Source organism: Apostichopus japonicus, chromosome 1, assembly GCF_037975245.1.
Source record: "Apostichopus japonicus isolate 1M-3 chromosome 1, ASM3797524v1, whole genome shotgun sequence".
In the NCBI taxonomy this organism is placed as follows: Eukaryota; Metazoa; Echinodermata; class Holothuroidea; order Aspidochirotida; family Stichopodidae; genus Apostichopus; species Apostichopus japonicus.
The window spans coordinates 2,384,105-2,407,266 of record NC_092561.1 but is presented as its reverse complement, the minus strand read 5'-3'; the positions used below and the strand labels follow the sequence as shown (position 1 = coordinate 2,407,266).

At 36.9% G+C, this 23,162-nt stretch overlaps 3 protein-coding genes across 4 annotated transcripts in view; all 3 read left to right on the top strand.

Moving 5' to 3' along the window:
• LOC139979224 (C-type lectin lectoxin-Thr1-like) overlaps positions 1–3,257 on the top strand; it is a 50,596-nt gene extending 47,339 nt beyond the window's left edge. The window contains exons 1-3 of one of the 2 annotated variants that reach the window (XM_071990025.1): positions 766–923; positions 1,309–1,486; positions 2,761–3,257. In XM_071990025.1, the coding sequence (XP_071846126.1) occupies positions 820–923; positions 1,309–1,486; positions 2,761–2,985 (507 nt within the window). In that variant the 5' untranslated portion in view covers positions 766–819 and the 3' untranslated portion in view covers positions 2,986–3,257. Of the gene's footprint in view, positions 1–765; positions 924–1,308; positions 1,487–2,760 lie in introns of those variants that run through there. The other variant, XM_071990045.1, reaches the window with a different exon arrangement.
• Positions 3,258–4,926: 1,669 nt separating this feature from the next.
• On the top strand, positions 4,927–7,416 carry LOC139979160 (snaclec GPIB-binding protein subunit beta-like). The gene is made up of 3 exons (XM_071989913.1): positions 4,927–5,078; positions 5,471–5,657; positions 6,920–7,416. The coding sequence occupies exons 1-3, from the start codon at positions 4,975–4,977 to the stop codon at positions 7,142–7,144; spliced, it is 516 nt and encodes a 171-aa protein (XP_071846014.1). The 5' UTR covers positions 4,927–4,974; the 3' UTR covers positions 7,145–7,416.
• An 8,131-nt stretch (positions 7,417–15,547) lies between these two features.
• LOC139971829 (snaclec VP12 subunit A-like) lies at positions 15,548–18,120 on the top strand. Its single transcript, XM_071978590.1, has 4 exons — positions 15,548–15,651; positions 16,038–16,224; positions 17,840–17,930; positions 18,107–18,120. Exons 1-4 carry the CDS (start codon positions 15,548–15,550, stop codon positions 18,118–18,120), a joined length of 396 nt encoding a protein of 131 aa, XP_071834691.1.
• Positions 18,121–23,162: the final 5,042 nt, after the last annotated feature.

Below are 23,162 nucleotides of genomic sequence, written 5' to 3'. Positions count from 1 at the left end.
TGTCATTAATTGATTTAATTAATTGATTGATTGTAAAAAAGCATTAGGCTGATGGTTAGCTAGTGCTAACTGTATGTATAGTAGCAGTGGCGGAGGTATATCTATAGGGTGTCTATAATCAATGAGGTTATAGAACATATACACTCTGTGTCCCCTCTCTTCCCACCACAGTCCGGTTCACAAACTGACCCTGTTTAGAACAGATTTTTTCCTTCTTCCTTAACATTAAACTATAATGACGAAAAGAGAAAAACGTCCTTCCTCTTGTGACCTGCATGTCCTTCAGAATCAAATTCATCTATGCGGAAATATTTTTTATAGCCATCATAATGGTAGAAGCAAGAACTATGTAATATCAAATCTTTACTTCTCTCGTGTTACATTATTTTCAGCCGGCCAGTAGCTTAGTTGCATGATGAAACTATATATATATATATATATATATATATATATATATATATATATATATATATATATATATATATATATATATATACGAAAATCCTAAAACTTTCTAAAACTTACTTTTTATTTGTCAATTATGAGTCATATCTTATTCACCCATTCCAACATGATTTATTTTTCCGTCCGCTCGCGTGATATCACCTCAAAAAAAAAATTGCTGCCTCAGGATCTGTACTTCCAGTGGAGGTGAGGGTTTTATTTGTTCCTTAATCGAGATGTTCGTTCTGTGTGCAGTTATGCGAAAAGTCTAACGCATTCAAACGATCAGTTTTATTAAAAATTGCTGGTATCAAAAAGGTATAAATGAGGATCTTCCAAACGTAGATGGGACACAGAAATCGAATCTAAGTCAAGATGGGTCTTCTGCTGATAACAGTGTTTGTCTCGGTGATGTTGGGTGCTTGTCAGGGACAACAGTGTCCCCGTGCATGGACTTTCGCTCTCGGTAACTGCTACAGGTAATAATCATATTTTCTTATCTGGTTTTCTTATTTTCTAATATTTTCTTATATTTTGCGATATTTTTCAATTCCTGAATCTTGTCCATCATTTGAAGTCATTTGAAATAATGAAATATACTTAATCATACTTAAGATAATTATGGAAAATATATATCGCTATCCTACAGAATGATGCAAATCAAAATATCAGGGATTATATCTATATTAAAGAATATTTTCTCTATTTCTGAGAAAGGTATCGTTGTTAACGGAAAGGATGGGAAAACTCTTTTTAATCACGTTTAAATCGACAACTATATAAACATTCCATTTCTTGGCAAGCGAGAAGGAAATTGTTTTATTATAATTGATAATCGTTCGTTTTAATGATTATCTTGACCAGGTGGTACAATGGACCAGAGAGACTCAACTGGCATGATGCGCAGGAATTTTGTCAAGTTGAGGCAAGCCAAGATTGCGGCTGGCCGTGTAATAGTAATCTGGTCTCGATCGTCTCTGATGAAGAAAACAGCTTTCTTTTGGATTACTGGAGAACCTCAAGGGATCCTTCTGGGGGACAGGTAAGTCAGAACGAAGGGGGAGTTTACAGTCAGAAGGAGAGTAGCGACGGGTGGGGTGGTGGAGGGCGAAGGGGTCAGAGGGAGTATTTCAAAATATACCGGTAACAGATTTAAGAAAAATATATTCAATGGAAATAGATCTGAAGCAAGGAATTATTTATTTTGGAATCGATAGTGGTCTTGACTGTGTGAATACTGGGGTAAAATCATAATACATAATTTTTATATAGCGCCAAACAAAATATGGAATAATTCTCGTGGTTATGGTTGGGATTCAGCACTTTTCATTGCAAAACTGATTGAGTTGTCTTTTCATCAATTTGAAATTTTTCTTCGTTTAAGCGAATTTCATTTTAAATAGTGGAGAAAAAGTACCGGACTAGCCTAATAGCTATACATACATACAGGACAAACATGAACAGTGACTAAATGGAGAATATCGAATCAAATTCATTAATGACTCTTTTACTAGCTTCAATTTGTTGAAACAAAACCGCTGATAATTACTATTGTTATCTTGTTTAAAGCCATTCTTTTTTTAAGTCGAAATACAAACAAAAAATTACTCGACCAAACTCAAAATGTTATTTTGAAGACAAAAATACAGAATAGGACAAGCTTGATTTTAGTCTTCCTCGTATCTTTGTCCATTGCACACCCCGTCACACTCCCCCCCCCCCCCCCCCGCCCTGTCTGAGATGTTGATCAAGCGCTGTATGTCCATTCCCCTCTTTTAAATATTTCCGTAGTCTGTTTTCGCTTGGATCGAAAAATTAGGCCTCCAACACCCTCTTTGCTTTCAAAAAAAAATCAAGATGTTGTTGCCGCGGATACCAGTATTGGTCCAAACGATTATCTAGCACGCTAAGCTTGCTTGACATTTTCGAACGTGCTTTCTTGAGGGTTTTTGTTCGGTAGACGTGTTCTCGGCCATTGAGAATTATTTGAATATGCGATCAGGTGTTTTAGTAGGTCGGTTGGTGGCGGTATATACATGTTGTTAGCTTGTTGCAATATGAGCCTTGGCGACCATTATCGGACTTTCTAGCATATATCAAAAACAACACTGACTACCTTTAAGGGTACCATGCAAACAGAGATTCAAAATCAATTCAAGATGTGCAACACTTTCTTGATATGGTAAAAACTTTCTTAGAGGTTGCTGAAATCTTTCTTGGGAATGTTGAACAATATTTAGTATGTTGTCATGGTTACAGAAGTTATTGAAAGTTACTGATGTAATCGCTATTTTTTCTTTCTCTTTAATTTTTCAGCATTACTGGATTGGCTTTTCAGAAATCGGCCTTACCCTAAGCTTTGAGTGGAGTGATGGGTCACCAATCACGTATAGTAACTGGGATAATCGTCAGCCAGACGATGGCTCGGGTGTACAGTACTGTGGAGTAATGTGGCAAGGCTACAATAACGAAGATATCGGCAAGTGGGATGACCAGACCTGTACCCTTAAAAAACCTTACATATGTAAATATAGTTTGTAAGCTGTGTGGCATAAATAGTGACGTCACACAGTGTCTATTGTGACGTCATACAGACGTTGTAGGCTTACTCAATGTGCATCTTCAATATTTCATGTTTCATTTTGCTAGGGTGCAACGCTCGACGTGCAATTCTTGCATTGCTAATTTGACAGGTATCACACACCAGTGTGACATCATTGAATGTCCCTTTCTAATTAATTGGTGCCGCTACCACTAAAGGTGTTGGGAATACTTCCTGTTTAAAGCTTGATTAAAACAATCTACCCTCTGAATGATTCTGTCTTTTGTTTCGCTCTGTGTTGCTATTCATAGTTTAAATGAAATGTTTCCCAACTTTCTTATTAAAAATCCTCAGTCTTCAATCAATTTCATACCAAGAGAGATGGAGTCTCGAGTTGGGGGAGAGGTGGCATAAGGGAGGCGTTGATAATAGACTACCTCAGCTGTAGTCTTATCCAATCCCCCCCCCCTTCCCCCTTCAGTCTCTTAACCGGTCTCCTCCTCCGTTTACCCTCCCTCAACCCTCTCTCCCGTCCTTCCCATCTTCCACCTCAGCTCCATTCATCTCCTCCCCGACGCTTCCATTCGTCTAGTCTCTCACAAGTTTTCTCCGAGAGCCAGCAATGAAATTTGGTTGTAGCAAAGAGTCACGTGAATCCAAATCTCACTGTACAGTTCTATAATGTGCATAGTTGACCATTGATTATTAATATTGACATGTCTATGTAGATTGTGTAACCTTGTCATGGCATTTGCGTGCGCAAGGGGATGATGGGGGGGGGGGTAAGGGGACATCATCCAACTTCACCCAAGAGCACACGCCTGATCCATGGGCATATTATAATTTATTTTCACTTGTGTGATTAAAATTGGAACAAGTATCGAACCAAACCCAAAATAGCGGTCGAAGTGAAATGTTTGTACAGGCATCTCACTTTTACAACATTAAGAGCAACAGATCCAGCATAGTAAAGAAAAGGAAAATACATATATAAAAAAGAAGAGGAAAGAAAAGAAAGAACAGTAAGAAAAGAGAGAATGGAAGAATTGAAAATGAAGCCGAGCTGCTGCCAAGTAACAATTGTTCTTGTACTTCACATCCTATGCATGAACCCTTGTGTATAGCTGCAATTTACTGCTGGAGGGTGGGGGGAGGATGGGGGGAAGAAGAAGAAGAAGAAGAAGAAGAAGAAGAAGAAGAAGAAGAAGAAGAAGAAGAAGAAGAAGAAGAAGAAGAAGAAGAAGAAGAAGAAGAAGAAGAAGAAGAAGAAGAAGAAGAAGAAGAAGAAGAAGAAGAAGAAGAAGAAGAAGAAGAAGAAGAAGAAGAAGAAGAAGAAGAGAAGAAGAAGAAGAAGAAGAAGAAGAAGAAGAAGAAGAAGAAGAAGAAGAAGAAGAAGAAGAAGAAGAAGAAGAAGAAGAAGAAGAAGAAGAAGAAGAAGAAGAAGAAGAAAGAAGAAGAAGAAGAAGAAGAAAGAAGAAGAAGAAGAAGAAGAAGAAGAAGAAGAAGAAGAAGAAGAAGAAGAAGAAAGAAGAAGAAGAAGAAGAAGAAGAAGAAGAAGAAGAAGAAGAAGAAGAAGAAGAAGAAGAAGGAGAAGAAGAAGAAGAAGAAGAGAAGAAGAAGAAGAAGAAGAGAAGAAGAAGAAGAGAAGAAGAAGAAGAAGAAGAAGAAGAAGAAGAAGAAGAGAAGAAAGAAGAAGAAGAAGAAGAAGAAGAAGAAGAAGAAGAAGAATATATGTATATATAATTATATAATAAAGATAATTATATATGTATATAATAATATATATATAATTATATATATAATTATATATGTATAATTAATATATTTATCTATATATATATATATGTATATATATATATATATATATATATGCGAAAAGTCTAACGCATTTAAACGATCAGCTGAATTAAAAATTGCTGGTATCAAAAAGGTATAAATGAGGATCTTCCAAACGTAGATGGGGACACAGAAATCGAATCTAAGTCAAGATGGGTCTTCTGCTGATAACAGTGTTTGTCTCGGTGATGTTGGTGGCTTGTCAGGGACAGGAGTGTCCACCGGGGTGGACTTTCGCTCTCGGTAACTGCTACAGGTAATAATCATATTTTCTTATCTGGTTTTCTTATTTTCTAATATTTTCTTATATTTTGCGATATTGTTCAATTCCTAAATCTTGTCCATCATTTGAAGTCATTTGAAATAATGAAATATACTTAATCATACTAAAGATATTTATGGAAAATAAATATCGCTATCCTACAGAATGATGCAAATCAAAATATCAGGGATTATATTCTATATTAAAGAATATTTTCTCTCTTTCTGAAAAAGGTATCGTTGTTAATGGAAAGGATGGGAAAACTCTTTTTAATCACGTTTAAATCGACAACTATATAGACATTCCATTTTTGGCAAGCGAGAAAGAAACTGTTTTATTATTTTTTATAATTGATAATCGTTCGTTTTAATGATTATCTTGACCAGGTGGTACAATGGACCAGACAGACTCAACTGGTATGATGCGCAGAACTTTTGTCAACATGAGGCAAGCCAAGATTGCGGCTGGCCGTGTAATAGTAATCTGGTCTCGATCGTCTCTGGTGAAGAAAACAGCTTTCTTTTGGATTACTGGAGAACCTCAAGGGAACCAGTGGATCCTTCTCTTGGACAGGTAAGTCAGAACGAAGGGGGAGTTTACAGTCAGAATGAGAGTAGCGACGGGTGGGGCGGTGGAGGGCGAAGGGGACGGAGGGAGTATTTCAAAATATAACAGATTTAAGAAAAATATATATCATGGAAATAGATCTGAAGCAAGGAATTATTTATTTAGGAATCGATAGTGGTCTTGGCTATTTGAATACTTGGGTATTATAATAATACATAATTTTTATATAGCGCCAAACAAAATATGGAATATTTCTCCTGGGTATGGTTGAGATTCAGCACTTTTCATTGCAAAAATTATTGAGTTGTCTTTTCATCAATTTGAAATTTTTCTTCGTTTAAGCGAATTTCATTTTAAATAGTTGAGAAAAAGTACCGGACTAGCCTAAAAGCTATACATACATATAGGACAAACATGAACAGTGACTAAATGGAGAATATCGAATCAAATTCATTAATGACTCTTTAACTAGCTTCAATTTGTTGAAACAAAACCGCTGATAATTACTATTGTAATCTTGTTTAAAGCCATTCTTTTTGTAAGTCGAAATACAAACAAAAAATTACTCGACCAAACTCAAAATGTTATTTTGAAGACAAAAATACAGAATAGGACAAGCTTGATTTTAGTCTTCCTCTTATCTTTGTCCATTGCACACCCCGTCACACTCCCCCCCCCCCCCCGCCCTGTCTGAGATGTTGATCAAGGGCTGTATGTCCATTCCCCTCTTTTAAATATTTCCGTAGTCTGTTTTCGCTTGGATCGAAAAATTAGGCCTCCAACACCCTCTTTGCTCTCAAAAAATATCAAGATGTTGTTGCCGCGGATACCAGTTTTTGCCCTGACGATTATCTAGCACGCTTAGCTTGCTTGAAATTTTCGAACGTGCTTTCTTGAGGGTTTTTATTCGGTAGACGTGTTCTCGGCCATTGAGAATTATTTGAATATGCGATTAGGTGTTTTAGTAGGTGGGTTGGTGGCGGTATACATGTTGTTAGCTTGTTGAAATATGAGCCTTGGTGACCATTATCAGACTTTCTAGCATTATATCAAAAACAACACTGATTAACTTTAAGAGTACCATGCAAACAAAGATTCAAAATCAATTCAAGATGTGCAACACTTTCTTGATATGGTAAAAACTTTCTTAGAGGTTGCTGAAATCTTTCTTGGGAATGTTGAACAACATTTAGTATGTTGTCATGGTTACAGAAGTTATTGAAAGTTACTGATGTAATCGCTACTTTTTTTTCTCTTTTATTTTTCAGCATTACTGGATTGGCTTTTCAGAAATCGGCCTTACCCTAAGCTTTGAGTGGAGTGATGGATCACCAATCACGTATAATAACTGGGATAATGGTGAGCCAAACGATGGCTCGGGTGTACAGTTCTGTGGAGTAATGTGGAAAGGCGTCCATAACGAAGATATCGGCACATGGGATGACCAGCCCTGTACAATTGAAAAACCTTTCATATGTAAATATCGTTTGTAAGCTGTGTGGCATAAATAGTGACGTCACACAGTGTCTATTGTGACGTCATACAGACGTTATAGGCTTACTCAATGTGCATCTTCAATATTTCATGTTTCATTTTGCTAGGGTGCAATGCTCGACGTGCAATTCTTGCATTGCTAATTTGACAGGTATCACACACCAGTGTGATATCATTGAATGTCCCTTTCTAATTAATTGGTGCCGCTACCACTAAAGGTGTTGGGAATACTTCCTGTTTAAAGCTTGATTAAAACAATCTACCCTCTAAATGATTCTGTCTTTTGTTTCGCTCTGTGTTGCTATTCATAGTTAAATTAAATATTTCCCAACTTTCTTATTAAAAAACCTCAGTCTTCAATCTATTTCATACCAAGAGAGATGGAGTCTCGGGTTGGGGGGAGAGGTGGCATAAGGGAGGCGTTGATAATAGCAGCTGTAGTCTTATCCAACCCCCCCCCCTTCCCCTTCACTCTCTTAACCTTTCTCCTCCTCCGTTTACCCTCCCTCAACCCTCTCTCCCGTCCTTTCCATCTTCCACCTCAGCTCCATTCATCTCCTCCCGACGCTTCCATTCGTTTAGTCTCTCACAAGTTTTCTCCGAGAGCCAGCAAAGAAATTTGGTTGTAGCAAAGAGTCACGTGAATCCAAATCTCACTGTACAGTTCTATAATGTGCATAGTTGACCATTGATTATTAATATTGACATGTCTATGTAGATTGTGTAACCTTGTCATGGCATTAATGTGGATTGCAGGGGGTGATGGGGGGGGGGGGGGTATGGGGACATCTTCCAACTTCACACAAGAGCACACGCCTGATCTATGAGCATATTATAAGTTTATTTTCACTTGTGTGATTAAAATTGGAACAAGTAACGAACCAAACCCAAAATGATAGCAGACGTAGTGAGATGTTTGTACAGGCATATCACTTTTACAACATTAACAGCAACAGATCCAGCATAGTAAACAAAAGGAAAATACATATATAAAAAAGAAGAGGAAAGAAAAGAAAGAACAGTAAGAAAAGAGGGAATGGAAGAATTGAAAATGAAGCCGAGCTGCTGCCAAGTAACAATTGTTCTTGTACTTCACATCATATGCATGAACCCTTGTATATAGCTGCAATTTAATGCTGGAGGGGGGGGGGGGTGTGGCATAAGAAGAAGAAGTCGAGGGGAGAAGCGGCAGAGATTAAAGAAGGGGAGATAAGAAACAACGTATTTTTTTTTACATAAGTGATACAGAAGTTTACTTGTTTTTCTATGTCTCTTTGATGGCTCAAAATAATGATTACTCAATCACATTTGTTAACACAGAGTTTTTAATTTCTCATTCTCAGTGACGTACTGAGCGGGGGGGGGGGGGTGGCGGCCCCCGGGTATTTGTCAGGGGTACCATGCCAAAGCCCTCACCACCCCAATATGTGCAAGACCTTTTAAACATTTAAATACTTACAAGATTAATTTAAATTCAATGCGTTGCTGTACGGGTAGCCAATGAAGAGATTGTAAAGTAAAAGTAATGTGACAAAATTTAGGAAGAGCGTAAATCAACCGAGCCGCTCCTTTAAGTACCATTTGATGAACTCTTCGAAGCTTATAATCAGGTAAACCAATCATGAGAACATTACAGTAGTCAATATGACTAATTACAAAAGCATTAATAAGAGTTTTAGTACAGTCCTTATCCAGGAATTTTCTGATCTGACGAATATTATAGAGTCCATGGTATGCCCTAAAGCAAAATTTTTCAATATGAATGTCCATTGACATGTTGCTGTCAAGATTAACCCCTAGATTTTTTGCACTATCACATGGTTTAATATCCACCTTACCTACTTTTATCATCTGAACCCGAGTCTTAGCAACTTGTTGACGAGTACCAATTAAAAGAAACTCAGTCTTGGAATCATTGATCATTAGCCTATTGCTGATCATCCAATGTCTTATTTTGAAGATAAGTGATTGCATTGCCAGAACAGCCCGTTCCTCAGATAACAGAGAACCAGCATTGAAAGATAAATATAATAACTGTGTATCATCAGCATAACTATGTGCGTTAGGGAGGTGTTTAGAGACAATGGCAAACAACTGAGAAACATAACAAAGAAAACGAATAGGACCGAGACAGCTGCCCTGGGGTACACCACAATTCAAAGAAAAATCTTTCGATGAGATATTTTCTATAGAAACATGCTGTTTAAATGTAGAATTCCCCTCCCTCCGTGATATCAGTACGAGTACAAGTCTGTAAACGTGAGTACAATGACAGGTCACTATGACAGAATACGAGTATTAGTATATGAGTACCAGTTCATGGGACTCACTCTTATATATGAATCTGCTTTGCGTGCAAAATTTGATTTGAAGGCAGTTCTTCCTTATATTATTTCTTTGAACCAAAGTGGCTTCCTTAAGGGTCGGTATATTGGTGATAGCATTCGTACAGTGAATGACATTATTAATGGTCTTGAAGAAGACCAAACGCCAAGGATTTTATTTGGGATTAATTTTGGAAAGGCTTTTGATAGTATTTCGATTAGGTTCATTAGAAATGTACTCCGCCTTTTTAAGTTCGGTCCTTCCATTATCCAGTGGTTTGATATACTTTTAATAGTGATATGTATTCCTCTGTTCTTGAAAATGGCTTTTTATCTGAAAACATCTCTATTGAACGTGGTTGCAGACAAGGAGACCCTTTGTTTCCATATCTCTTTATTTTAAGTGTAGAATTATTGAGCATTCTTATTAATAATGATAATTCTATCCAGGGTATTGATATTGGAGGACGCTGTTATAAATTAGTTCAGTATGCTGATGACACAACCTTTTTCATGCACTGGGATGAAATATCTTTTAATAGTATTATGAAACAGCTCGATTATTTTGGTTCTTTGTCTGAGCTAAAATTAAACCCTAGCAAGTCTCTTCTTGTTAGGTTGGGGAGTTTGAAAGGGTCTTCGTTTCCTTTCAATAAAAAATATAATATCTGTTGGAATAAAGTTGATGATTTTAAACTATTGGGGATTGTGTTTAATACTAATCTAGGTAGTATGATTAATAAAAACTATGATAATGCACTGACTAAAGTGTTTAATATTGTAAGGATGTGGGAGAAACGTAATCTTACAGTGCTGGGTCGCAGTACCATAATACCATTGTTAAATCTTATTGCCTTGTTTTAATTATTATATTATGACGCTCCCATTACCCAGTCCAGAGTATATTGAAAGAGTACATTCCATGTTTTTTCCGTTTTGTGTGGAAAAATAAACCAGACCGTATCAGTCGAAGACAATTAATACAAGGATACCCCGATGGGGGATTGAAAACGGTAGATTTTTGTAAACATTGTATTGCTCTTACGATCTTTAGGTTTGGTCGTTTGTTGAAGAACAAGAGCTCTATTTTTGTCTGTTGTATTTTACGTAGGTACAATATAAGTATTGACTCTTTCTTTGATAACGGCAGGCGCGTAGCCAAGGGAGGGGGGCGAAGGGGCGGCCGCCCCCCCCCCCCCTTGAGCATATTTTTTTACAATTTTTTTTAAGGTTTTTATGATATCGCTAGTATTTTCAAAAGAGAAAATGCTAAGATGCAACTAACAAGGCATGAGAAGTGCCATTTCCGGCGATCTGGGGGGCATTTACAACCAAAATTTTCTTGTACGCTTCGCGCCAATCATGGTGGCGCTACGTTTAGAGTTTGCAATGCCGAATCTACAGTTTCGCCCCTCCCTTGGCAAATTCCTGGCTACGCGCCTGGATAACGGGGACTTTTATGTGAAGTTAGTGAGTTCAAAACTCTGTAATCCTTTTTGGAAGAACCTTTTTGAAACTACACATAATTTTCTTCATGATGTTTTCTCTACTATTTACAATGATACTACTATATTAACATTGCCAATTTGGAATAGCAGTATATTTAAAGTTGGCAATAGCCCAGTATATTACAAGCGTTGGTATATTACAAGGGTATACGTTTTATTGGCGATTTGATTAGTAATGGGTACTTTTTATACTTTTGATAACTTTACTCAAGAGTTTAACATATCAACCAATTTTTGGGAGTATCATGTTGCAAAGGATTATTCCAACTAACAAGTATTTGCATTTAATAAAAGTTATCACTTCTGATAATTGTGATTTTTATCAAGAATATACTGAAACCATTGAACATTTATTTTATGATTGTGCTCACTCGGCTAAGATTTGGAATAATTTACAAATTTTGACTTAATAATGCAGGTGTGAATATAATAGTTAAAGATATCTTCATAGTGTTATTTGGTGCAAAGTTCGCTCGTGAATTAAATTTAAATATTATATTAATCAAAAGTTACATCTTCAATTGCAAATTACAAAAGATAATCCCAAAGCAATATAAATTACTATTGTATTTGAAAGAATATTTCGGGGCACAAAAGAATATTTTAATTAGAAATATGAAGGGTGCAGAGTGGGAAAAATACTGGCTTCCTTGGTATAATTTTCTTCAATGCACCATGTATTATAAATATTTTGTCGTGCCTATTCTAATTTAATTTGTTGTCTTTCATTAAGAATGTTTTTTCTTTCACGATACCACCTATGATTTTTCTTTTTGTGCACATGCAAGAGAAATTTTAAAAAAAAGTACATGGGGGTCACTCTTATATATGTTCTTTATATATTTTTCGTCAAGTGACGGGCACCCTGATATGAGCCTTCCGTTTGTATCTTGAATATGATATTTAGAAATATCGCCCTCTTTTGTTATAGAACTCTTAATAACATGATTATGTCGCGTAGATTTAATAATTGTTTTTGGCAGTGGCGAAGCGTCCATACAGTCAGGGGGGGCGGATGCCCCCCTGACGGACTCAAATGGACTGCTGGCGCCCTTTTCAGCTTTTACCACTTTTTACTTATTCGCGATTATTGACTTTTTTATTGCGCTCTCATCTACCTATTGGCTCTTGTCACATTATCTGCAAATTAGCAAGGCCTGGAAAGGGTCATTTCCGGCGATCTAGGGAGTATCTTTACTCGAAAAAAATTTGTACGCTCCGCGCCAACCTGTGGTGGAGCTCCGCTTAGATAGTGTCGAAAGCACCCCTACAGACCATTCTGGCCCCCTGACCAATACCCTTAGCTCCGCCACTGGTTTTGGGGTTTCGATGATAATCGTAACCAATGCAGTCATGCTGGCGGAGAGTGTGTGTGTGTGTATGTTCGTGTCTTTGCGTAAGGTGGTTTATGTGGACCGTCATGTGACAGTACACCTTCGCTATGGGGGATAGTGATCATTGTGGGGACCTATATCAGGTCCCCATAATGTTTTGCTATTTTAAGACTTATCTTGCATTTTTAGATGAAAATAAGGTGTTTAATTTTGTTGTTATTGCATCTTTTGAGAATAGCACATAGAAAATTCAAAAACCACGCAGACTAGCTTCATTACAAGGGTGTAGGCTGGTGTGAGCCTGGGTTAGGGGAGGGGGATGTCTATTTTCAGGAAATTGGAACTCGACCTCAATGAGGAAGTGCATGTACATACTCACATCATTAGATACCAATCAATTGTTTAAAAGGCATAGTAGTGTTGGATAGGGCTTTTAGTATGAAAAGGAGTTAATTAGAGGTTTATAAGAAACTGCTGGGAGGGGAGGGTGGGGTATTATGACACTAAGGTGAGCACTAAGTTTAGAAGATATGCTTGGCAAACTTAGATCCCTGATTGCAAGAAATGGTGTGTACTACTCAACAGTGTTTGCATCTATGCATTCGTTAGGCTTAGAGCTCACTGTCTAGAAGTTTACACCACCAAAGCAAATATGTTTTGCTAGAAAGATTCCATGTAGGCCTTTTTGTTTGGTTTGAATATCAGGAAACATGAGATGGGAGTGGGGTGGAGTGAGGGGGGTAGGGAGAGTTCGGACAAGAGAGATAGACGTTGCTCTTAAATTAGTGAAAATGTATTAATCGCTTTCTAGCCTAGCCTTACGGAGACCAATCCTCCTCAATGTGTTTGTTTTAGTGACAAAAACAATATATGAAATTTATTGCCAGAAATGTATATAAAAAACAAAACAAAAATCAATGTGAGACATTTATGAATCGCCACCGTGATACTCATCTGTGTCAACCTCTTTTTATGATTTATGCGCATTATAAATGTCATTAATTGATTTAATTAATTGATTGATTGCAAAAAAGCATTAGTCTGATGGTTAGTTAGTGCTAACTGTATGTATAGTAGCAGTGGCGGAGAAAGGGTGTCTATAATCAATGAGGTTATAGGACATATACACTCTGTGTCCCCTCTCTTCCCATCTTCCACCTCAGCTCCATTCATCTCCTCCCCGACGCTTCCATTCGTCTAGTCCCTCACAAGTTTTCTCCGGGAGCCAGCAATGAAATTTGGTTGTAGCAAAGAGTCACGTGAATCCAAATCTCACTGTATATGTCTATAATATGCATAGTTGACTATTGATTATTATTTTGTCATGTCTATGTAGATTGTGCAACCTTGTCATGGCATTAATGTGGATTGCAGGGAATGATGGGTGGGGGGGGGGGGGGGTAAGGGGACATCTTCCAACTTCACCCAAGAGCACACGCCTGATCCATGAGCATATTATAAGTTTATTTTCACTTGTGTGATTAAAATTGTGTATAGCTGCAATTTACTGCTGGAGGGTGGGGGGAGGAGAAGGAGAAGGAGAAGGAGAAGGAGAAGGAGAAGGAGAAGGAGAAGGAGAAGGAGAAGGAGAAGGAGAAGGAGAAGGAGAAGGAGAAGGAGAAGGAGAAGGAGAAGGAGAAGGAGAAGGAGAAGGAGAAGGAGAAGGAGAAGGAGAAGGAGAAGGAGAAGGAGAAGGAGAAGGAGAAGGAGAAGGAGAAGGAGAAGGAGAAGGAGAAGGAGAAGGAGAAGGAGAAGGAGAAGGAGAAGGAGAAGGAGAAGGAGAAGGAGAAGGAGAAGGAGAAGGAGAAGGAGAAGGAGAAGGAGAAGGAGAAGGAGAAGGAGAAGGAGAAGGAGAAGGAGAAGGAGAAGGAGAAGGAGAAGGAGAAGGAGAAGGAGAAGGAGAAGGAGAAGGAGAAGGAGAAGGAGAAGGAGAAGGAGAAGGAGAAGGAGAAGGAGAAGGAGAAGGAGAAGGAGAAGGAGAAGGAGAAGGAGAAGGAGAAGGAGAAGGAGAAGGAGAAGGAGAAGGAGAAGGAGAAGGAGAAGGAGAAGGAGAAGGAGAAGGAGAAGGAGAAGGAGAAGGAGAAGGAGAAGGAGAAGGAGAAGGAGAAGGAGAAGGAGAAGGAGAAGGAGAAGGAGAAGGAGAAGGAGAAGGAGAAGGAGAAGGAGAAGGAGAAGGACAAGGACAAGGAGAAGGAGAAGGAGAAGGAGAAGGAGAAGGAGAAGGAGAAGGAGAAGGAGAAGGAGAAGGAGAAGGAGAAGGAGAAGGAGAAGGAGAAGGAGAAGGAGAAGGAGAAGGAGAAGGAGAAGGAGAAGGAGAAGGAGAAGAAGAAGAAGAAGAAGAAGAAGGGGTACCATGCCAAAGCCCCGCCACCCCAATAGGTGCAAACCCTTTTAAACATTTCAAATACTTGCAAGATTAGTTTAAATCCAATGCGTTGCTGTACAGGTAGCAAATGAAGAGATTGTAAAGTAAAAGTAATGTGACAAAATTCAGGAAGAGCGTAAATCAACCGAGCCGCTCCTTTAAGTACCATTTGATGAACTCTTCGAAGCTTATAATCAGGTTAACCAATCATGAGTACACTACATTAGTCAATATGACTTATTAATAAAGCATTAACAAGAGTTTTAGTACAGTCCTTATCCAGGAATTTTATGATCTGACGAATATTATAGAGTCCATGGTATGCCCTAGAGCAAACTTTTCCAATATGGAGAAAGGTCCTTCATCTTGTGACCTGCATATCCTTCAGAATCATATTGATCTATGCGAAAATATTTTATAGCAATCATAATGGTAGAAGCAATTGAGAACTTTGTAATATCAAAGCTATCAAAATATATATATATGCGAAAAGTCTAACGCATTCAAACGATCAGTTTTATTAAAAATGGTGTTAAAAAAATTAAAAACTGGTATTAAAAAAATATACATATATGTATATATATTTTTTTATACCAGCAATATTTTTAATTAAACTGACTGTTTGAAAAACAAATATATGTATATATATATATATAGTTATATATATAAAGACATATATATAAAATTATATATATATATAATGATATATGTATAATTATATATATTTATCTATATATATATATGTATATATATATGCGAAAAGTCTAACGCATTTAAACGATCAGTTGAATTAAAAATTGCTGGTATCAAAAAGGTATAAATGAGGATCTTCCAAACGTAGATGGGACACAGAAATCGAATCTAAGTCAAGATGGGTCTTCTGCTGATAACAGTGTTTGTCTCGGTGATGTTGGGTGCTTGTCAGGGACAGGAGTGTCCACCGGGGTGGACTTTCGCTCTCGGTAACTGCTACAGGTAATAATCATATTTTCTTATCTGGTTTTCTTATTTTCTAATATTTTCTTATATTTTGCGATATTGTTCAATTCCTAAATCTTGTCCATCATTTGAAGTCATTTGAAATAATGAAATATACTTAATCATACTAAAGATATTTATGGAAAATAAATATCGCTATCCTACAGAATGATGCAAATCAAAATATCAGGGATTATATTCTATATTAAAGAATATTTTCTCTCTTTCTGAGAAAGGTATCGTTGTTAACGGAATGGATGGGAAAACTCTTTTAAATCACGTTTAAATCGACAACTATATAAACATTCCATTTCTTGGCAAGCGAGAAGGAAATTGTTTTATTATAATTGATAATCGTTCGTTTTAATGATTATCTTGACCAGGTGGTACAGTGAAATATACAGATGCAACTGGTATCAAGCGGTTAACTATTGTCACGCTGCGGCAAGCCTATATTGCGACTGGCCGTGTGAAAGTAATCTGGTCTCGATCGTCTCTGATGAAGAAAACAACTTTCTTTTGGATTACTGGAGAACCTCAAGGGAACCGGTGGATCCCTCTCAGGGACAGGTAAGTCAAACGAAGGGGGAGTTTGAGAGCGTCCATACAGTCAGAGGGGGCGGACCCCCCTCCCTGACGGACTCAAATGGACTGCTGGCGCCCTTTTCAGCTTTTTACCACTTTTAAGTTATTTGCGATTATTGACTTTTTTATTTCGCTCTCAAATACCTATTGAAATTTGTCACATGTAGTTGGTGTAATTTTCTGAAAAATGGCGATGACACCTTTTTATTCTTCGTTTATCTGCAAATTAACAAGGCCCGGGAAGGGTCATTTCCTGCGAGCTAGGGAGTATCTTAACTCAAAAATTCTGTACGCTCATCCCCAACATGCGGTGGCGCTTCGCTTAGACGGTGTCGAAAGCTCCCTACAGACCATTCTCGCCCTCTCTGACCAATACCCCTAGCTCCGCCACTGGCTAAGGGGACGGAAGGAGTATTTCAAATATAACAAATTTAAGAAAACTATATTTCATGGAAATAGATCTGAAGCAAGGAATTTTTTATTTTGGAATCGATAGTGGTCTTGGCTGTGTGAATACTGGGGTATAATCATAATACATAATTTTTATATAGCGCCAAACAAAATATGGAATAATTCTCGTGGGTATGGTTGGGATTCAGCACTTTTCATTGCAAAAATTATTGAGTTGTCTTTTCATCAATTTGAAATTTTTCTTCGATGAAGCGAATTTCATTTTAAATAGTGGAGAAAAGTACCGGACTAGCCTAATAGCTATACATACATACAGGACAAACATGAACAGAGACTTGGCGACGAAATGGAGAATATCAAATCAAATTCATTAATGACTCTTTTACTAGCTTCAATTTGTTGAAACAAAACCGCTGATAATTACTATTGTAATCTTGTTTAAAGCCATTCTTTTTTTAAGTCGAAATACAAACAAAAAATTACTCGACCAAACTCAAAATGTTATTTTGAAGACAAAGATACAGAATAGGACAAGCTTGATTTTAGTCTTCCTCGTATCTTTGTCCATTGCACACCCCGTCACACTCTCCCCCTCCCCCCCCCCCCGCCCTGTCTGAGATGTTGATCAAGAGGTGTATGTCCATTCCCCTCTTTTAAATATTGACGTAGTCCGTTTTCGCTTGGATCGAAATATTAGGCCTCTATCACCTTTTTGCTTTCAAAAAAATCAAAATGTTGTTGCCGCAGATACCAGTATTGGTCCAAACGATTATCTAGCAAGCTTAGCTCACTTGAAATTTTCGAACGTGCTTTATTGAGGGTTTTTATTCGGTAGACGTGTTCTCGGCCATTGAGAATTATTTGAATATGCGATTAGGTGTTTTAGTAGGTTGGTTGGTGGCGGTATATATGGTGTTAGCTTGTTGAAATATGAGCCTGTGTGACCATTATCGGACTTTCTAGCATATATCAAAAACAACACTAATTACCTTTAAGAGTACCATGCAAACAGAGATTCAAAATCAATTCAAGATATGCAGCACTTTCTTTGATATGGTTAAAACTTTCTTAGAGGTTGCTGAAATCTTTCTTGGGAATGTTAAACAATATTTAGTATGTTGTCATGGTTACAGAAGTTATTGAAAGTTACTGATGTAATCGCTATTTTTCTTTCTCTTTTATTTTTCAGCATTACTGGATTGGCTTTTCAAAAATCAGCCTTAGACTAGGCCATGAGTGGACTGATGGAGCACCAATCACGTATAATAACTTGGATAATGGTAAGCCAAACTGGAATTACCAGCCCTGTTTGCTTGAAAAACCTTTCATATGTAAAATTCGTTTGTAAGCTGTGTGGCATAAATAGTGACGTCATACAGTGTCTATTGTGACGTCATACAGACGTTGTAGGCTTACTCAATGTGCATCTTCAATATTTCATGTTTCATTTTGCTAGGGTGCAACGCTTGACGTGCAATTCTTGCATTGCTAATTTGACAGGTATCACACACCAGTGTGACATCATTGAATGTCCCTTTCTAATTAATTGTTGCCGCTACCACTAAAGGTGTTGGGAATACTTCCTGTTTAAAGCTTGATTAAAACAATCTACCCTCTGAATGATTCTGTCTTTTGTTTCGCTCTGTGTTGCTATTCATAGTTTAAATGAAATATTTCCCAACTTTCTTATTAAAAAACCTCAGTCTTCAATCTATTTCATGCCAAGAGAGATGGAGTCTCGAGTTGGGGGGAGAGGTGGCATAAGGGAGGCGTTGATAATAGACTACCTCAGCTGTAGTCTTATCCAATCCCCGCCCCCCCCCCCTTCCCCCTTCAGTCTCTTAACCTGTCTCCTCCTCCGTTTACCCTCCCTCAAGCCTCTCTACAGTCCTTCCCATCTTCCACCTCAACTCCATTCATCTCCTCCCCGACGCTTCCATTCGTCTAGTCTCTCACAAGTTTTCTCCGGGAGCCAGCAATGAAATTTGGTTGTAGCAAAGAGTCACGTGAATCCAAATCTCACTGTACAGTTCTATAATGTGCATAGTTGACTATTGATTATTATTTTGTCATGTCTATGTAGATTGTGCAACCTTGTCATGGCATTAATGTGGATTGCAGGGCATGATGAGTGGGGGGGGGGGGGGGTAAGGGGACATCTTCCAACTTCACCCAAGAGCACACGCCTGATCCATGAGCATATTATAAGTTTATTTTCACTTGTGTGATTAAAACTGGAACAAGTATCGAACCAAACCCAAAATGATAGCGGTCGAAGTGAGATGTTTGTACAGGCATCTCACTTCTACAACATTAAGAGCAACAGATCCAGCATAGTAAACAACAGGAAGAAAGAAAAGAAATGAAGTTGATCTGCTACACAATCGTCTACACAATCAAAGTAACAATCGTTCTTGTACTTCACATCATATGCATGAACCCTTGTTAATTTGAAAGAGCTGGGGGGGGGGGGGGTATAAGAGGAGAAGTCGAGGGGAGAAGGGGCAGAGGCGGTGGGGGTAATATATATATATATATATATATATATATCTATATATATATATCTATATATATATATATATACATACATATATTGAGTGAAGTGAAATTTTGTTGTTTGCACCCTTTGAATATTTATGTGTTACGTAATAGTCAGTTTGTGTAGCGTTAGTTTGTGCACATAGCTTTTGCATATGTGTTTTGTTGGTTCTGTACACGCTGTGATAATGGCCAACAGCGTCTCTGCAGAGCTCCGGGGTTCGCCTGGTAAACCCCTTAGTATTTCATAATTTTATTAATATCTGTTGGATCTGTCATCGTTGCACCAAAAGCGCGGTGATTTTCATGGATTAAGAAGTGACACAGTAACGACGTGTCTCCGAGGGAATGATCTAACGAACTCATGTATATTTCTAACGATACTAGTATATAACATAAACACGTGGCTTGGGAGCACACAACTAACAATCTCGGGTCGTAAATAGCCCAGAGTTACTCATATCTGGAGTCAGTGAGGAGATGTCCCCCTTCTTAGAGGCAGGATGCCTCTAGTTTTTCTGGTTTTCGGCTTCAGACTCGAAGCCATTGCCCATTGGTATCCAAGATGGCGGTCCTACCAACATACAGCGAGCTGGCGTTAATGGAGTTTCTCGATGTCCGCGATCTTACGCGCCGCGAGCGTAGAGTCTTCTTCTTTTCCGCGTATGGAAAGCCGTTTTAACATTTAATAAGGAATTTCAGATATCTCGAAATAATTTCAGTTATCTCAAATTAAATTACAGAGGCTACAATTTATTTAAGATATCTACAAATAATTGCAGATATCTTAAAATCAATTTCAGATATCTCGAAATACCAGGGAATTTCAGATATCTGAAATTGAATTCGAGATATCTCGAATTCAATTTCAGATATCTCGAATTCAATTTCAGATATCTCGAATTCAATTTCAGATATCTCGAATTCAATTTCAGATATCTCGAATTCAATTTCAGATATCTCGAATTCAATTTCAGATATCTCAAATATAATTTCAGATATCTCGAATTCAATTTCAGATATCTCGAATTCATTTTCAGATATCTCGAATTCAATTTCAGATATCTCGAATTCAATTTCAGATATCTCGAATTCAATTTCAGATATCTGAAATAGAATTTTAGATATCTCGAATTCAATTTCAGATATCTCGAATTCAATTACAGATACCTGAAATATCCCGATTTAATGTCAAAATGGCTTTCCATACGTGCCATTTTAACATTTAATCGGAAATTTATGCATATGCATTTCAGATATCTCGAATTCAATTGCAGATATCTCGAATTCAATTTCAGATATCTCGAATTAGAATGGCAGATATCTTGAATTCAATTTCAGATATCTCGAATTCAATTTCAGATATCTCGAATTAAATTTTAGATATCTGAAATAGAATTTCAGATATCTCGAATTCAATTTCGGATATCTCGAATTCAATTTCAGATATCTCGAATTGAATTTCAGATATCTGAATTAGAATTTCAGATATCTCGAAATCTATTTTAGATATCTCGAATTCAATTTCAGATATCTCGAATTCAATTTCAGATATCTGAATTAGAATTTCAGATATCTCGAAATCTATTTCAGATATCTCGAATTCAATTTCAGATATCTGAAATAAGAAACAATTTCAGATATCTAAAATTCCCGATTAAATGTTAAAATGGCTTTCCATACGAGCGAGCTGTACTCAGTTTCGTAAGAGATTAAGTCATAAATATTGTTTATAAATGCTGTACGTACCCTATTGTTAATTAATTGTAGTTTTAAGTGTTGCCCCTTTGGCTAGGCTGTGCTTTACTGTACAAAGTACATATGTTAGGTTATATTTTTAGACCTTGGTTATTATTTGTTTACTGTTGTTTATGTCTCAGACATTGTCCTTGAATCTTTGCCATTTTGGATAGCTATAGAGCGACAAGACTCTTGAGAGTTTGTGGGTTCAGGAGGTGAAAATTCCTACTGTCTAGGAACAGTTAGGTGGAAATTCCTATAATGGTTGCAGCTGGCATGGGTTGTCCTGACTATTATTGAGGTGTTAGAAGCCCTCGCCTGTTGGCAAACGTATTGTATTAATTCTAAGTTCAGATTATTTCATTATGTTCATTATACATTTTGTACAGTATTGCGGGTATTCATTCTTTAATTGTATTTGTGTTGAAATGTTATTGATATTTCGTAGTATTGAGTATAGGTTTTCCCCGAGATTTATTTAGGTTATTAAGCCATTTATATTGTCATGTATCATGATTTCTTCATATGTATATTTATCATTTTGTAGAGTTTGTAATAAATTGTCAGCCGTTGTTTCAACGCAAGAACACTCTTGCATCCGCATTTACAACTTGTGAGTTCGAGGCGAAGGACCCTAAATCTGGTAATTTCCCCCGCCATCCGTGGTTATATATATATATATATATATATATATATATATATATATATATATATATATATATATATATATATATATTAGAGAAAATCGTTAGTAACAATGGTCAGGGTAAAAGGACACCTCGTTTCAGAGATCGAATCGTTATCAAAACAAATGTATTATTCTTGCACTAGAAACCTCTATATTTGCATCGGATAATGTATTTACATATATTTTTTTTTCCTCCTGTTTATTTCTTCGACAATATATATATACAGAAACATACAATGTCAGATTTTATTTTGTTGTTACACAATAATTAATCTAGAATGAAGCTGTTTTTTAAGTCATCATATAAATGAAAAGTCATCTTATGCCCCACCTAATAATAATTTTGGAAATGAGTATATCTGGAATAATTCCAGTGTAAAAATTAACAGTAAGACCATTTTTTACGATATTCTGTTCAAAAAGGGGATTATGAAAATTGCCGACTTTTTTGATGTTAATAATAGACCTCTTGATTTCCTTACTTTTGTTAGGACCTACAATATTGGTAATTTTGCGTTTATTCACTACTGGGGTTTAATTAAAGCGATTCCTCGTCATTGGAAAATCGGCTTACAGGATACCGATAATAACCCTACTGTCAGTGAACTCTTACTTGAGAAAATTATGGGTAATTATTCCGTTTCCCACATACTTTATCCGGTTTTTCTAAAAGGGGTAACCTCTTTGCCCACCTCACTTGATAAGTGGAACACTGTTTATTCTTTTGAATCTGAGCAGTGGGCGATGTTGTTTAGGATGCCATACAAGAGTATTACTGAAGCACGTTTGCAGTATTTTCAGTTCAAATTTTTGCATGGAATTATCCCTACTAAGAAATTGCTTTTTAATATGAATATTGTAGACTCGCCAAATTGTTCTTTTTGTAAGTTACATGAGGAGACTATTGAACACCTCTTTTGGGAATGTAGCCTGGTCTCCTATTTTATTTTAGATATTGAGAGACGACTATTGAACAAGCAGTTTTTCTTTTCGAAAGAAGATATTTTCTTTGGTTTTCTATGTCAGGAATATAGTCCATATAATTTTCTGATATTACATATGAAGATTTATATTTCTGATTGCTCAAGAAGAAATGTACAACTAGACAGGGAAACATTCTTTTATAAGTTTAAGTTTGCTGTAAAAGTTCAACAGTACTGTAAGAAACGCTATTTGTATATATATATATATATAGGAATAATGGAAAAACTGTTAAACAACTATGCTGCATTTAGAGAAAGGCTGGATCTCGAGTGAGATACAATAATTGAATTAGGTAAGTGATTGGAAGTAAAACAGCCAATGTTTGGTTTTTGCAGAGCTTTCGAGCAAAACTAGCTCTTCTTCAGTGCATGATCACCGAAAGTGACAAGGAGTAGCAGGAATTGAAACTGTTTTATAGAGAAGATGTCGGCATGGTTGTAAAGGCAATATATATATATATATGTATAATTTGATACATATATAGATCTCTGATGTCAAATCTAGGGGATCATGAACAACGTGTTAAATGTACCGCATGGCTATTCTTCAAATTACAAACCAA

Bases quoted from the DNA above. Each gene is read 5' to 3' on its own strand.
- LOC139979160 (XM_071989913.1), top strand. From the start codon at position 4,975: ATGGGTCTTCTGCTGATAACAGTGTTTGTCTCGGTGATGTTGGTGGCT. The intron at 5,079-5,470 runs GTAATAATCATA...TATCTTGACCAG, and splicing joins GCTCTCGGTAACTGCTACAG to GTGGTACAATGGACCAGACA. The intron at 5,658-6,919 runs GTAAGTCAGAAC...TTTATTTTTCAG, and splicing joins TGGATCCTTCTCTTGGACAG to CATTACTGGATTGGCTTTTC.
- LOC139971829 (XM_071978590.1), top strand. From the start codon at position 15,548: ATGGGTCTTCTGCTGATAACAGTGTTTGTCTCGGTGATGTTGGGTGCT. The intron at 15,652-16,037 runs GTAATAATCATA...TATCTTGACCAG, and splicing joins GCTCTCGGTAACTGCTACAG to GTGGTACAGTGAAATATACA. The intron at 16,225-17,839 runs GTAAGTCAAACG...TTTATTTTTCAG, and splicing joins TGGATCCCTCTCAGGGACAG to CATTACTGGATTGGCTTTTC.